Below are 15,305 nucleotides of genomic sequence, written 5' to 3'. Positions count from 1 at the left end.
AAATAAAAGAAAATAAATCAGCTGGTATTTCTAGAGCAACACGCAACAGTTGAGCATGACCAAGGAAGGGTGCCTGGGGAATTTCATAACGGAATAATCACTGTCTTTCTAGCTTTGTACTCATTTGCCTTGAATTACAGAATTCTAATGGATAAAATGGTTAAAGTCAAGTGATCCTGTGTATGTGCAACACAACCTTTTGGGAACATTATAGATTTTCCACTGTTCTCATGAACACAATTGAGCATTACTAATACATTGCAGGTGAAGAACATCTCAAAATTACTTAGGAGTCCAACTTCTACTTTCAAAAGTGTCTGTCCCCAGAAATAAAAATGGCTACAATAAAGAAATACACAACACAGTAAATATTGTTGTAGCGGTGGCCTCTGCCCCAACAATGAAATGTGAAAACGGATTTCCTACAAAATCCATCCCGAGCTGCCTGTGGTCTGGACCTCCTTGTGTCCTGCAGCCCCAGTGGCTCCTGAGCTCAGTATCCGGATTATATCAGCTCTGCTAACAAGATATATAAATATAATGAAGAACACACTTCTTCTGGTTTCATAACTACCTATTTCAAAAAAATAATTTATTTCCACTTCCAATCTGAGGTTAGTTCACCACCTTGTATGCCTCTCCTCCAAAATCAGGTTATATAAAGCAAAGTCCGCTGATGCTATAAAGGCTGGATTTGCTCTTTGACAGCAGGAGCACACATCGCTGTCACAAACAAGAGCACTTCTGGTCCTCTCTGTTCATGACTGAAGCAAAGATTTTGGACCCAGGGCCACAGCTGTGTCTATGTCACTCAATAATATTCCACCGACATATAACATCTATCTTTGGGCAACATGACAAACTCTAAAGCTTGGCTCACTAATGGCAACCCTGAGAAAAAAAAAAACACTATATTTTATAAAGTGCAACTTCTATGAACTTCTTTAAGGTCTTCCTCAGACAGAAATATTGCAAAACTTTCGCAATCACCGATTCTTTGTTATTCATTTAAATTGTTATCAGTTCACTTACTTTGACTTAAATCAAACGCATGAAATATGCCAAAAACATCTTTTCTTCTAACAGGCAGCTGTACTGAAAGCAGAAATTGCTGCCTTCTGAGTAGTTTGCTAGTGAAGAAGTGTTTGATGGCAGTCTTTGTTGTACTTGCTAGAAACAACATGTTTTTTTCAGTAAGATATACTGTCTGTACAAACAAAAATTTCAGGCAGTGACAGTCTAAAAATTATTGGATGAGTTCAAACAGAGAAGAACCTCCCCCTTCCCTACACCCCTGGGCACACAAATGCACAAACACCGTTTTTGTGGAGCAGGTCTGGTGCCCACGGGAGGTTGAACCCCATCAGTGCCTTCCCGGAGATGTCCAGGATTTCTGAAACACGAGAAAAACATTCAGGAGGCATATTTTTCAGATATTATTCCTTGCAATAAGGACTCAAGTAAGCTTATTAAATAACTGATAGACATTAAGACTGTCACGAACTGCAGTTTTCAGGTGAATAACTTTGCGCCAGAGATATTGCAAATCAGGGAATTCCAAGGGTCTGTTTTAATACACATGCTAATTCTAAGAAGAAGATTCCTGGGCCTAATCGAAAAGTTTCCTTAGGTCACTGGGTGCCAATCAGCAATTTTTTGCCCCCTTTTTATGCCTTTCAAATCTGATATAGCTCAATAATATAGATCTACCTAAAACTCAATTCACAGTATTGGAGGAAAAGTGGAAATAGTAAACTCTGCAGAGACAACCTTATTTCCCCATTTTATTCCACAGACTTATACCAATACCTTACAAAAAAACTGGCCCGAAGCCTTTTCAGCAAAGAAAATGTCATTATTTCAGTACGTTTATATAGACTCATAATTTGTAGAGTCGAGAGAGCAATACATTAAAGTAACTGAAATCTAATAAATAAAACATATTATAAATTATATATCAATTTAAGAAACTGTCTTGGTCCAGCTGCCAAAATAATTGTGAAGTAGGTATTTTACTCTTCAGAAAAATGCATCCTTAAAACTGATTCTGCTAATAAAGTTCTAATATAAACTTAATGCAAAAGATGACACCATGGAATACTTCGTATCTCTTGCATAACTGCCCTTGTGGCTATAAATGTTTGAGCAATGGTTAAACACACAGTCATAATGATACCTGTCTAGACACTTCAAAAATTAAAGATCTGCCATTACTTTCTATTTACATATATCGTGAATTTAAGCGTTAACAAATGTCTGCCTTGGTTCCATGGGTTTGCTTTTTTTGGATTGATTGACTGAGGGAAGATCACATCTACTCTCAGGCCACCATTTTAACAGTTGTCGGTTCATTTGCAGGTTCAATTTAACAATGAAACAAAACTTGTGGAAAAAGCCTTTACTGAGAATAAAGCACTGTTCTTCTTATCTTTCAGTATTCTTAAAGGATAGAAAATGTAAAAACATAGTATCTCTGAATTTTCCAGAACATTTGCACTGTTCATGTCACTTAAGCATTTTAGAAAAAATAAACCCTTGCAGTCATTAAACCTCTGTATTACAGCATCTGCTGCTTATGAAGTGACCCCAGGGTCTCCAACAGACACGCTCCGACACCAAAAGGAACACAACTTCATTTCTAATTTGTGGAGTTTTCCACGTATCTCAAGGAGAGATTCATGAGCACATTAGTGAAGAAAATTGCTTATTTCTTATTAAACCTTTAACATGCAAGTATTGATATGTCAAAGAAACAGCCCGGTGAACGCTGCAGTGTTGGCCCCTAGGGCACACTTGGTACCCGCGCTGTGTGGTGCTGCTCCAGGCTCTCAGTTCTCTTTCTTACTCCTTGCGCTCCCCATCTGGATGTGTTCAGACTAATTGTTGGAAAAGTCCCCTCTCTGGAGGACATTTCCCCCCACCACGGGGCCTGTTGCTGTTTCAGGTGTTCTGCACCTGCTCGTTCTCCTCCCCTCACGTCCTGAGTAACCCACTCCTTTGGCAATGATTAATTTAAACAGCATAAAACCTCTTTTCCGCTAATGAAATACAATAAATAAATATAGTTATTCTTTCATTACTGTAGTCTCTGGCCATCTGAAAATATTTCACTCAGCTGACAGAAATGATGCAAAATTTCCATTTCCTTGAAGTAATAAAGGGAAAGGTGTTCTTTAACAAACCAAAAAGGGATAGATGCCAGATGCACCGTTTTGGAGACAACTGTCTACAGGAAACATGAGACATTGCCCTTGAGTCCAGCCTGGTGCTCTGAAGATGCAGACAACTGGCAGCACCACCGAGCAGCTCTGGGAAATTCAGAGCAAATCTCTTTCTCAACAAATACGATCTTTATTTCTACTCCAAGACTGCTTGAACAGTGGTTAAATCTGAAGACACTGGTCATTTAGGAAATTTTCCTACAAAATTGTACTGATTTCTGTGGCAGGAGTTGGGTCAGTGCCTTTTACTACTCCATCTTATATGATGAGTTTGCAATATTTCTTGTCATGCAGTCAAACAGAATAATTGTACTGGCATTTAAATCCAACTGGAAGGCATCGCCAAATTCTTTTCTGGCTCGTTTAACCTTCCTAATGCCAGAATTCATAAGGAGGTTTCTATAAAGCCTATACGGGGCTGTGTCAAACACAATCCTTTCCCATACAACACCGATTTTTTCCAGGATATATACTGAAGCAGATTAATTTAAAATTTAGTTTCTGTCAGAAATTTGTATAGGTAAAACGTAACTGATTAAAACCAGACAGAGCAAGCAAGCACAATCAGGAAGAATTTGTGTTTAAATTTCAGTAAACGTTCGAGGCAGGGGATTTTCTAACTCTGTTTCCTTTCACTAGCAATTTCAAAATAAAGTACAGGTTACTCTTCATATGGTTTTCACTCACACTCTGACATGGATGCAGAGGCAAACTGTTTGTGCACCATAGTGGTTAAAGATGTTTGAGAAAAAATGTAATAATGTATTTTGTATGAAAAAATAAAACTGCAGACCTATAAAGATGTTTGACTTTGTTGTCCTCTAACGTTAAGCATGACCACGCTTCCTCAAAAAATAATGAAAAGATGTGGAGTAATTGAGATTTAATAGCATTTCTCCTTCAAAAAGCTGACAGGTATGGTCTGTAACTGGGCTCTAACCCCTCTGTGATGAGACAGTCGCTACTTCAGTAAATTCTGCTGCACCAACATATGCAAACAGCTCAACAAAACTGGAACAACCTCGTCTTACCTGTCTTTTAAAGGAAAACTGTTTAAGCTATATTATCTTCAGCCCTAATCACCTTGACATTTCTTAGATGAGAACAAAGTGCCGCATTTTTGTCTGGTGCTGAGATCACTTAAAATGGGAAATAGAAAACAAAAATTGTGTATCCTGAGGGATATCACAGTATCTGCCTATAATGATTACAATAACTTTTATTAGGTTTTATGTTAAGATTTCACATAAGTAGTACCACTGCTAAATTTTAGTAACTTAATTTTAATTTGTTGCTATCTTGTTACAGAGTGCTCAGATTTGTATTTCTATCAAGGTGTGTAACACAAAAACATGTTCAATTTATGCCTTCAATAATTTCTTTGTTGCTTGAAAACTTCCAACTTACAGCAAAGCTGGCATTTTACGGCCTGCAGAGCTATAAATCATTTTTAAAATCATGATGATATTACTCAAAACAGATGTGAAAACATATGTTTGCCACGGTTGTATAAACCGCTTACTTGTCATACTTAATAAATGTTGATACTTTTATTTTAACTACATTCCTTCTTAATAACTTTGAAAATCTTTTCCATGGTAAATATATTTTGCTTTAGTAAAAGCAATGGCAGGTTTTGAAAAACAGAGCTCATTCTGTATACAAATTACACAGAGTTTTTTGTGCTGAGCATCCCAGCACAGAATACCCTCTTCAGTGATTGTCCACATCTGACTCTGAAAAACATTCAATGTATTTGAGGTGCACCACAGCCCAAAATAATGATGCACTACAGAACAGTAATAGTGTTAGGAACATAGAATCTACATGGGAGTGAGACAAATCGTCATGTTTGCAGAGTAAAAATTGACCTGTGCAGACCAAGTATGAAACCAGAAACTTTATTCTGTTTTTAAAATGATAATTTAAAATGTCTGATAATTTTGAAGCACTTTTTTTTCTGACACAGGTCAATTTCTGAACACTAAGTTCATCTTAAAAGAAACTCCATTAGCGCATGCAGAAGTAACACATGTCTAAAGACATATTTCCCAGTATATAATCAATTGAAGAGAGATAATACTACGTAAAAACCCCAGACCAGGAAATGAATAAACCTATACAACTTGAATCTTAAAGTGAATGGTCATACACACAATGTTAGCATCAGATCTTAGTGATTTTGTACATGTCACAAGGAATGTTCAATGATCACAGAAGCCTGGGAATTGAGGTCACAGGTGTTGAGGTTTAAATTATTTTCATGCTTTTTGGGATTTTGGAATCGTCTTTTCTGATTCTTAAACTGTACCTTTCTCCATCCACCCTGAGTGACACGACAGCTACTACTGATAACTACCTGACTCTGTATCCTTGAACCACACAGGATATTGAATTGTTTTGCTGAAAAACAACTAAACGTGGCAAAGAACCACACACAGTTCAACAAAATTAAAATCAACTACACCTTTGGATTTAGATTAAATACTCACCTATGTAATTACTACAGAAATGTAATTTTTAATCTTAGAAATGAAGGTATGGTTGATAACTGTTCAGCTTCTGCTGTTGGTCTATAAATGCTAACAGGAGCCAAGAGGGAAGAATTCAAGCATGATGATCCAGAAAATTATCTCAGAATGACACACAAGGGCTATTTGGGGGTTCATGAGGAAAGTGCCCAAATGCCTAAAGAAACCAGTGAACAAAAACATCTACTTTTGCTTTCAAGAAGAGAGCTGAGTACGAAAATATAAGGAGGAATTTTCAGGTTCTTTCTTCCCATTACTGAACCAGTCACAGATGTGCAAGGAACAGAGCTGATCATATACAAATGTGAATCTGCTCAAATAATTTTATATGACTCTGGAACCAACGTGCACACGAAGCCTTCAAATTCTCTTTTGAGTAGCTCATAGAATTGTCTATACCAGCCTTTTTAGTCTTCTCAGAAAATACATTAAAATCACCTCCATCAAAACATAAATTGGTTTCTGTTTTCATTTATGATAAAATGTTCCTATTTACAGTAGCCTTATAAATACAATTGGCTTATGTTGTCTCCTCTTTTGGTCACTTCCTTCTTTTCTTTCACATCCTTTTCACTCTGAAACCTTAATATCTCCCTCAGAATATGCCTTTGCAGTATTTTTCCAGTATTTACTTACCTTCAAGATTTATTTTATTTCTTTAACTATATCACATCTTCTTTCTTTTTTTTGCAGGCACTCATTTTGTATAGTGCTTTCTGTACATATTGCCAGAATAAACCTCTCCCCTATTAATACAATTTATTTTTTTGTTATATTTGCAAGGAAACACATGGTTTCTTCTTCCTTGATGTGCAGCCATAGATGCCATGTGCTCTGTCACTGAAACACTTCCTCAGGCCTTACCTGCATACACCAATACATTCACTTTCTCCAGCACCCAACCGAGCAGATGAGGCACCTCCCGGCCTGCAGGACAATCACTGCAGGGCAAACATCACTTATTCCCTCCATGTCTCTCACTCGTCAGGTAACGTAACTTTATTAGACACAAAAAAATGACTTATTTCTCTCACCTACAAACCAGCATTAGTCTGTACACGCATCTCCTGGAGGCAAAGCAACAATACCATGTGACTAATCAAATATTTGCTAGGAACTTCATAAATAATTGAATCATGAAACCGGCAAGATATTAGCCCCGTAATATATAAACAAAGAGAAGTGAAGACCTGGTTGTTTACACTTCCTAAAAAGAATGTCATGTAAATTCACCGGATCCATTATTCATTGCAATTAGGAACTAGCGCTCTTAAATTTATAACAGTATGTCATTGCATATTCAGAATATTAGAAAAAGGAATAAAGCATGTAATAAGTGTAATGAAATGCCTGAGATGGAAAACAGTCTGTAATTTTACCTTTCTCCTTTTGTATTTTTTTTAAGCTGGTCCCAGTTTCCTGATCAATGAGTTCTCCTTCCCTACTGTTGGTCAGCATAGCTAAAAAAAAATGAGAATGCACAGCTATACAACACTGTCAGTAAAAAAATGTCAGAAGATAGGAAAATATTAAATTATAACCCCTTTTTGTCAATACTTTGGTATTTCAACATTTATTTATAGTACGTAAGTTCTAAAGCAATTGATCATTTTTATTGTCCATAATCAACCATTGCACTGTCCTGGTTCAGCACTTCGAGCCAAGTGAAACCTGCAGCAGATGCAAATTTGCTCAAGTTTATTAAACAAAGATATCAAGACGGAACAAAAATTACTACTGAGATGAATGTGATTTCTTATGAAATGTTCAAATCAACTAATTAGAAAAGTACTTCAGAGAAATCATTTTAGGGTAAAACACATTAAAGGACTTAAGTATTAGCAATTTTCTATAAAGCAGCAAGCTTAATAAAAAACACAGACAGATAGTAATGCAAATTGATAGATGACAGTGAAAAAACAATATCCTGGAGAACTGAAATACTTTACTTAACACCTACAAGATCAGTGAGAGGTGTTAAGCTTAGGATTTCAAGATGCCTATTTTCTTTCTTCTTATTTGACTAAAACATTTTGTTCTCTGTAATTAACCAATTACAGAATTTAAAGTTATTCCAGTGAAGACACTTGTTAAAAACTTCATTGCCATATTTTAAGGAGAGCTTTTTTTTCTTTGAAATTGCAAAAGAACGTATATAGATAAAACTATCTATACATATCTTTGCAACAGTAAGCATTAGACATAAATGCAGAGAAATGGTTTGTTCAACATAAATAAAACCTGGTTTCCTTTAAAAAACTTTGAGCACCATTTCTGGAGCCCAGAAGCTTGCAGTGTTTGCTACTACTATTAATAAAACAAGTTACAGTTCCTTTCAAAAGCTACAGTGAGGACAAAAGTCCCTTTTTCACTGTTGCTATAGGAAGATTAATTTCTTGTCCTATATATTTCTAGCCCTACTTTGTATCTGAAAAAGCTGAGGGGAATGCACTTTCTAGTCTCTTCCCTGTGTGTGCAGATGTTTAGGCAAAGTAATTCAGGTTGTGCTGAGTAGTTTGCGCAGCGCCACGGTGCTGCTGCAGGGACCAGAGTCAAAACTGCTAAATCCCAGCAAGCAGCTGAGCAGTTCTTTGGTGGGAGTGAAGTCTACACAGACTTACACGGGCTGAACTGTTTTGTAGTTTAAATCTAGCTCAGCAAAGCCTGCATAGGCTGCAGTCACTGCAAAGACAAGAGTGTTGACATATAGTGACGTGAAGAGATGTTAATTGACTTGCCCTAGATCCCTCTTGGAAGCACCGAGAATAGGATCTAAACTTCCTCTAGACTGAATTAGCATTTTAAACACAAGATCGATAATGCACAGGCTGCGAAAGCTGTGGTGGAGAGACCAAAAAAAATATCAAAAACTCTCAGCTTTGCAGTGATGAGGGAATGTGTGGGCATGAGGAGGTTTTTGGAACGGAAAAAGCCATCATATAACCTGTGACTTTTCTGACATACATACCAAGAAAAAGATAACTTGCTATTTTTTCAATTCCGAGTGCTTTCTGAAGCTCTTTCTCACTCTACCGTGTAGAAGTTGGTTGTACCAGAGCGGGGGTGATTATCTTCTGTGCATGGGTGGATACCGACATAGAATGAACCTGAGGGGCCGGGCTCTGCATAGTGAGTAACCTCATAAACCAAACTAGAGTGATGAACTTTGATTTTATTTTTGTTTTTAGCAGATGAGTGCTTCCCTGAGTTTCCTAGCAAATAAATATTTGCCCCAAGGAACTGCTAGAACTGTTGAGGTCAGTAAGTGAGGCCGCAGGGCACTAACCGATTCTGTCGGGCGTGTGGTCCAGCTGGGACGGCGAGCTGGACACGCTGCTGCTCTGGTGGGAAGACGCGTGGCTGCCGGGCCGCTGGCTGTCCTCGAGAGACGGAGCTGGAGAAGGGCTGTCTTGAATCCTTTCCTTGAAACAGAAATAAAGCAATGTCTGTGCAATTTGATCCATGAACTTCACTGAAGTTCAATGAAAAAATGAAGTTGGCTAAAATAGCGGTAACAAATGGTCTTTCTGGGACAAATAGCAAGCAGAATTCACATTGAAAGAGCAGTATAGTGATCTATACTCCAAAAAAAATATACTCTATATGCGGTGTGTCTGGGCACAGCCCTCATCCCCGGCAATCAGCTGCTCCCTGCAGAGACTCAGAACTGAAATATCACTTTTTTTTAAAAAAGGGAGATCCTCTTGCCCCCACCTCATTAAAACTCACAATTACAGTGTAATCTGGGGAAGCTGTCTCCAAGGAACTTCGTGATTTTTCTGCCTTTCTAACCTGTTGATTAGGAGTATGCAATCTGGCTACTTGGTAGCAGTTTACCCCATGATTTTGAAAATAAACTCAATAGTATCTGAACTTTCTATACATTTTTTGCTAGATAGCATCCTAAATCAATAATACAGCTTTAGGAAAAGAGTGGTAGATTCTAATAGTTTTTCCATTATAAAAAGCTAGCATAATAGCTTCTGTTCATAACCTATTGAGGCAATTCTTTAATATCACTGGCAGTAAGATTGACATTTTAAGAATATTCCGTAACCCATTCAAACCATCTCTCTAAACCACACTCATCTTCATGTTTAGAGGTATATTTAAGAATGATGCATGGGGAATGTGAGATTGGATCCTCTATCAGCAAGGGGTGGCATTTGCCTATTCCAATCCCACCAGCCGAAACCATAGCACTGAATGTGTTTTTAATAGAATAGTTATTGCATGTTAAATAAGAACTGAGCCTCAAAATCATGTAACAGATGTGTATCTATTACATAGCTGTTAATCCTCAGTGGATCAGTTTTCACTAATTATCTGTTATTTAACGAACATACAATAACTAATAAACCTTCAAGGGAGACTTTTAATTTCAGTATTTTTGAATGCATATTAAAAATGTTTATTAAGTTTTAACAGAAAGGACTCTATTATTCCTTAAAGTTTTTAAAACTGAATGGTTTAAATAAACAAATTTTCAAATTCTGGGGGAAAAAAGTCAGACTCACTGATCTTAAAGTCTCCTGTGTTTTCTTCTTGGTTGCCAAAACAGTGGGTTTAGAGGTTGCCAAGATGAGCAGAAGAGTAACAGACAGTCGTGACTTACTCTGCGGTTGGGCTGTTTATGAAGTTCCTTCTAAAAGTCACATTCTTACCCCGAAAAGTATTTACCTAAATAAATGATGAATCATATACCTGTAATCCTGAGCTATGTGTCTTTTACCTTTGCGTAAATAATAGATTCCAAATAGGTTACTGCTAACAGGCTACAAGTCTGACTGTGATTTTATTTGCGGATTACAGTTTTAACCATCCTCTTTGGCACTATTTCCTCTCTTTGTACCACACAGAGCACGCAATTTACAATTAAGATATCATTTTGAAATGATTAATTTTACAGAAGAGTACATAGTTTAAGTAAATTTCATTGTCTATTGCAACCATGAAAATGAATAGCCAAGGAGGGGACATGCCAACTGTTCTGCAAAAAGAATCTATGAACAAATATGATTACGAATTAACACTTAGATATCACACAAGCAGCCATATATGTCATCTTAAATGGGAGTTATTTGAGTAATTCAAAAGCTGATGATTTGGAAAAGCAAAGTATTTGAGCTCCTAGTAACTGCATTTCCCATTGTCTCTTGCTATAATATAAAATAATCTCTGCTTCAAGTAATTTGCCTTCAAACTCAGGGTCTTGGTTTGAAATGTTCAGGCTGAAATAAAAGTGTCAAATAATAATGTCATTCTTAATCACACAGTGAATCACTTTTAAAGAGAATTAGTTGATTATGTCATCTAACGTCTTACCAGTTACAAAAACCTACACATACAGGGAAGATACACTTATCTCTATAGGCAACAAAGGAGCTGAAATTTTCTCTACATTATATGTACTACAAATGAGGATAGAGTATTATCATGTAAGAACACATACGGATCGAGAAACTGTCAATTTCTAAATGTTTGTGTGGAAATGTAGTGCTGAATTTCCCCTACTACAACAAATAACACTATGAACACTTTTTTTGCAAGTAAACAGATCCATTTTTCAGTCCTGTAATCAGTATGCATCTATTTAGCTACTTAACAGCAATGTGCTCTGGTTCATTAGGTAGCTACTGTTGTGTCTCAGCCTAGTTAAAATTTCACAGCAAGTTAATCTATTTTATTACAAATGAGAACACAAGTGATAATGTCCTCACCATTTTCCAAACACAGGGTTAACAGTATTTGTAACAAATCAATGAGGGCATTTAAATAGGAAAATCGCAAATCTAAAACCTTAACTTTTTTTTTTTTTTTTCACACGTTGACGACTTCATTTTGTTTGTCATCTACGTATTTCACAACCTTGTTATTTTCATATATTTTCTTTTCCTTTTGAAAACAGCTCAGGTCCAACCAGCACACTGTGCAGTGGATTCTACAGCAGGTACACTCACAGTAACAGAGAAGCATTTCTAAAGAAAGTTCTATTTTCTCTATTTGTATTTCTCCTTGTTTCACAAATTTGCAAGGTTCATATTCCAGGTTATAATGTAATGAATTATATATATAAAATTTACAGATTGTGAGAATTTTATGAAAAATGAAAACATTTCTCAAGATCTCACCTATTTATCTAACTATAGTACCCACTTCATCTCATCTTTTCTCTTCCCTCTACAAAGCTGTAACATAAATTCTCTAAAAAGACTTTTGCAGTATTTAATCCTTGGGAAGGGTAATGTATTTCTGTCTCACTAAAGATCAGTGTCTTGCTTCGGCTCAGAAAATGTAGCTACAAAGCTTGACATTGTTAATTTTAGTTGTGATTTAGGTTAACGGCACTGAAGTCATCAACTCATTCAATTTCCAGATACATCCTTGATTTCACCTCAATATCCCTTTTCTCTCCCCTGTGAGGTAGTATTCCACTCAAGTAACATGAAACACAACATAACAGTTGCATCCACACTAGTTTCATTTGAAATATATATGAACAGCTTACCTATTTTTGACATAATCATCTTGACCTTAATTCCTTACCTCTGATTTTTTTACAGTATTGATCTTTGTTTTGTGTCAAGAGTTTAGAGAAATGATGCTACTGGATTTTCCTTTATTTCTTTTTATTCTTAGTTCTAATGTAGCTGTAATTACTCTTCCAAATGTTAATCTATTAATGAGTTCCTAGAGGATTTAATGGCATTTCACTGCTGACGAGCAGGTTTTGGAAGTTTGTCTGAGTCCTGGATATTTTATTCAGACATTTATCTTGATATTTCATATTTAATTGAGGTGCTGCTTCTGTAATCTACAGGGCTCTGCAGTGGCAGGAGAGCTGGAATTCACCAGACCTTGCTAATGAAATGGACGGGAAGGAAAAATGGGGATCTACTGTCTTTGGGTCTAGACTAGAGTTTTCAAGTATTTTAAGAAATATTTACATTTTTTTTTAGTTATTATTAAGACACACATTTCTTTCCACTTGACCTTAGTTGAAACTATTTCAATTCTAATAAAAACTACATATTTAATAGCTTTCTAAAAGTTACAGTCCTTACCTAATGCATTATTAAGAAAAACAATATGTAAATGGCATTTAGGCTTTTCAAAGAGAAAGTATAATCATGACACAGTAAGCAAGAGCTGTGCTAAATCTGAAATGATGCTGGAGAGTGGCAGACAAGAAATACGAAGGTAGAGTCACCGTTTCTTGGCAAGAAAACATAGGATAGGTTTATATTTTGGATCATTACAGACTGGAAATGGGCACACGCAAACACTATGGATGACTTGTTGGTCTTCTGAGCTACTTACAGTATCTCCAACTGCTGGAGGAACTGGAGATGCACAAGGTAAACAGCTGGTCCAAAAACTAGGGTAGGATCTGTATGTCTGAAAGCCAGCTGGATCCCATTCATCTTTTGCAGCACATTGGGAAGTCATTCACTTAAAATATGTACTCTGACATTTGAAATGCATTTTTTTCACTGCGTACACATAGTTGTTTCAGTTGTAGTCAACTGGTAATTATTTTCCCACCAAATTTAAGAAATGATAAAAACTCTCCTAAATTTACTGGTTTTTAATACCAGATGTTCACTTGCTAATTCCATTACCTTGTGACTACTTCCTATCAATTCATTAATTGCCAGCTGCTCAGCCAAACAGAGCCACAGCAAATCAAATGGGATTGGTCAGCAGCCAAACAAGAGCCGCCTTCTTCACTATTTCTTAAATTAGCAGTCACTGCAAAAACTATGGCAACCTTCACTTGTGTACTCAGATTTTATCTTTACATTTTAGTTTCAATCTCCAAGTATAACGTTGACTAAAACTGGAAAGGATCTTGCAGTGAAAACTTTCTACTTGCACCCCTCCTGTAGATTGTTTCACTCAGTGCTGCTACCGAATGAAAGGCAGGCACTCCAGGACTTATGATGATAATGCTATATCTAATCTATGTTATAGCTACATTAGTTATTAAGTACAAATGCAAATGACTAAGCCAATATTAAAAAGATCTGAGCCAGAACTAAAAGGTAGTATGTGCTTAGTGTAATGATATTCCCTTGCAAGCTTTGCAAAAAAGAGTTGTACTTGCTTCTTACTGTATTTTTTTCTACTTGTGAGTTTAAAATCAGTATTCATTGCTTATTCTTCAGCCTAGCAACTAAGTGTCTCAGTGTTAACAAGTGAGGCACTCTTGGCATTACAGGGAGAGGCTTTTGCCTCCCTTCAAAGAAGGAGAGATGAGAAGGGTATTTAATGCAATTTGTAGGGACCTGAACATCTCCTAACATATTAGTTCCTCTGTATCAGTGAAATAAAAAGATACAAGACCACACACTCACTTCTCCTTCGATACAGATAAAACCACAAAAATCAGCCTTATAAGAAGTGAACTTAAACTAGTCCCTCTCACATGTCTCACTCCCAACATATTCTAGTGCCTGTTTCAGCAATAAGATGCCAGCAACAAACATGTGCTATGAAACGGGACAGAATAAACCTAATAATGAGAAAAAAAAGCATAAATTTTACAGAAGCTTTATAAGTCTTGTAATATTCTGAAAACAATTCAGAATGAATGGAATGCATAGAGAGAGACAAAATTAAATATGTTATAAATTCTGTAATGAGAAATGTTTTTATACGGACAAAAATTGTTTCAGAGTATTCCAAGATGGGCACATTTTTCTGGCTGTCAGGTAAATATTATGAATGTGAGTTGTATGGCACACAGAAAATAGCACCTCTCAGCAATAATTACACAGCCCATCTGTATTCTCTTCAGGGGATTTAAAATCATGTCATATACATCCTTTACAAATGCTTTAACAATCCCACAAAATCAGAAGAGAGCACAAAGGAAAGGAGACTCAAAAATCTCTACTGCATGTCTAGATCACATTGTATAACTAATGCTTTGTTCTGTGAGTTTTGATATGTTTCTAAATACATTGGAGTGAAAGTCTGAAAGAAACATGATTTCAAATACAAAAATAAAAATGCCTTATTTTGAGGTGTTTTTGAAACAAAACATTTCAAATTACATTTTAACTGTTTTTTTTTTCCTGGGTTTTCCAGGTGTATTCAACAAATGTGCCATTTATTCATAATTGGGACTTGGACAAGAGCAGAAAGAAAAAGAGAAAAGTAGGAATACAGCAAGAATGAGGGAATCACTACAGAAGAAAAATGGACAGCAGGAAACCAATTTGCAGAAATACTCCTACTCAGGAGCAGCACATCGCTCAGTGGCTCAGCAGAGGCTGTTGGAGAGTCAGAGGAAAGGAGAGAGAGAACAAGGAGACATGGAGGACGAAGGGTGAGACATGAGCAAGAGTAGCAAGACAAGTGCAAAATATGTGGGGTGAGTAGAATAAGAAGCATGCAAAAACTGGGAGAAAAGGGTAAAACTGCCTCTCAAATTGCTGTGATAAATTTTTGTCTCAGTATTCTCAGTACTCTTTTGGTATCTAGCAGAAAAGGGAGCAGCTTAAGGCCCCTGGTTTGGATTTGGTTCCCACCCTAACCTAAATTTCAA

General features: G+C 36.5%; 1 protein-coding gene across 3 annotated transcripts in view; it reads right to left on the bottom strand.

The window, feature by feature from the left end:
- The window catches only part of DACH2 (dachshund family transcription factor 2), a 252,170-nt gene that overhangs the window by 37,049 nt on the left and 199,816 nt on the right, over nt 1-15,305 (bottom strand). For 2 of the 3 annotated variants that reach the window (XM_065077857.1, XM_005512245.4), the window contains exons 6-7: nt 9,039-9,174; nt 7,132-7,212 (exon numbers count right to left, since the gene is read on the bottom strand). In XM_065077857.1, coding sequence (XP_064933929.1) covers nt 7,132-7,212; nt 9,039-9,174 — 217 coding nt within the window. The remainder of the gene's footprint in view (nt 1-7,131; nt 7,213-9,038; nt 9,175-15,305) is intronic. The other variant, XM_065077858.1, reaches the window with a different exon arrangement.

Source organism: Columba livia, chromosome 12 (assembly GCF_036013475.1).
Source record: "Columba livia isolate bColLiv1 breed racing homer chromosome 12, bColLiv1.pat.W.v2, whole genome shotgun sequence".
Taxonomy (NCBI): Eukaryota; Metazoa; Chordata; class Aves; order Columbiformes; family Columbidae; genus Columba; species Columba livia.
This window is presented reverse-complemented; position numbering and strand designations above follow the sequence as displayed.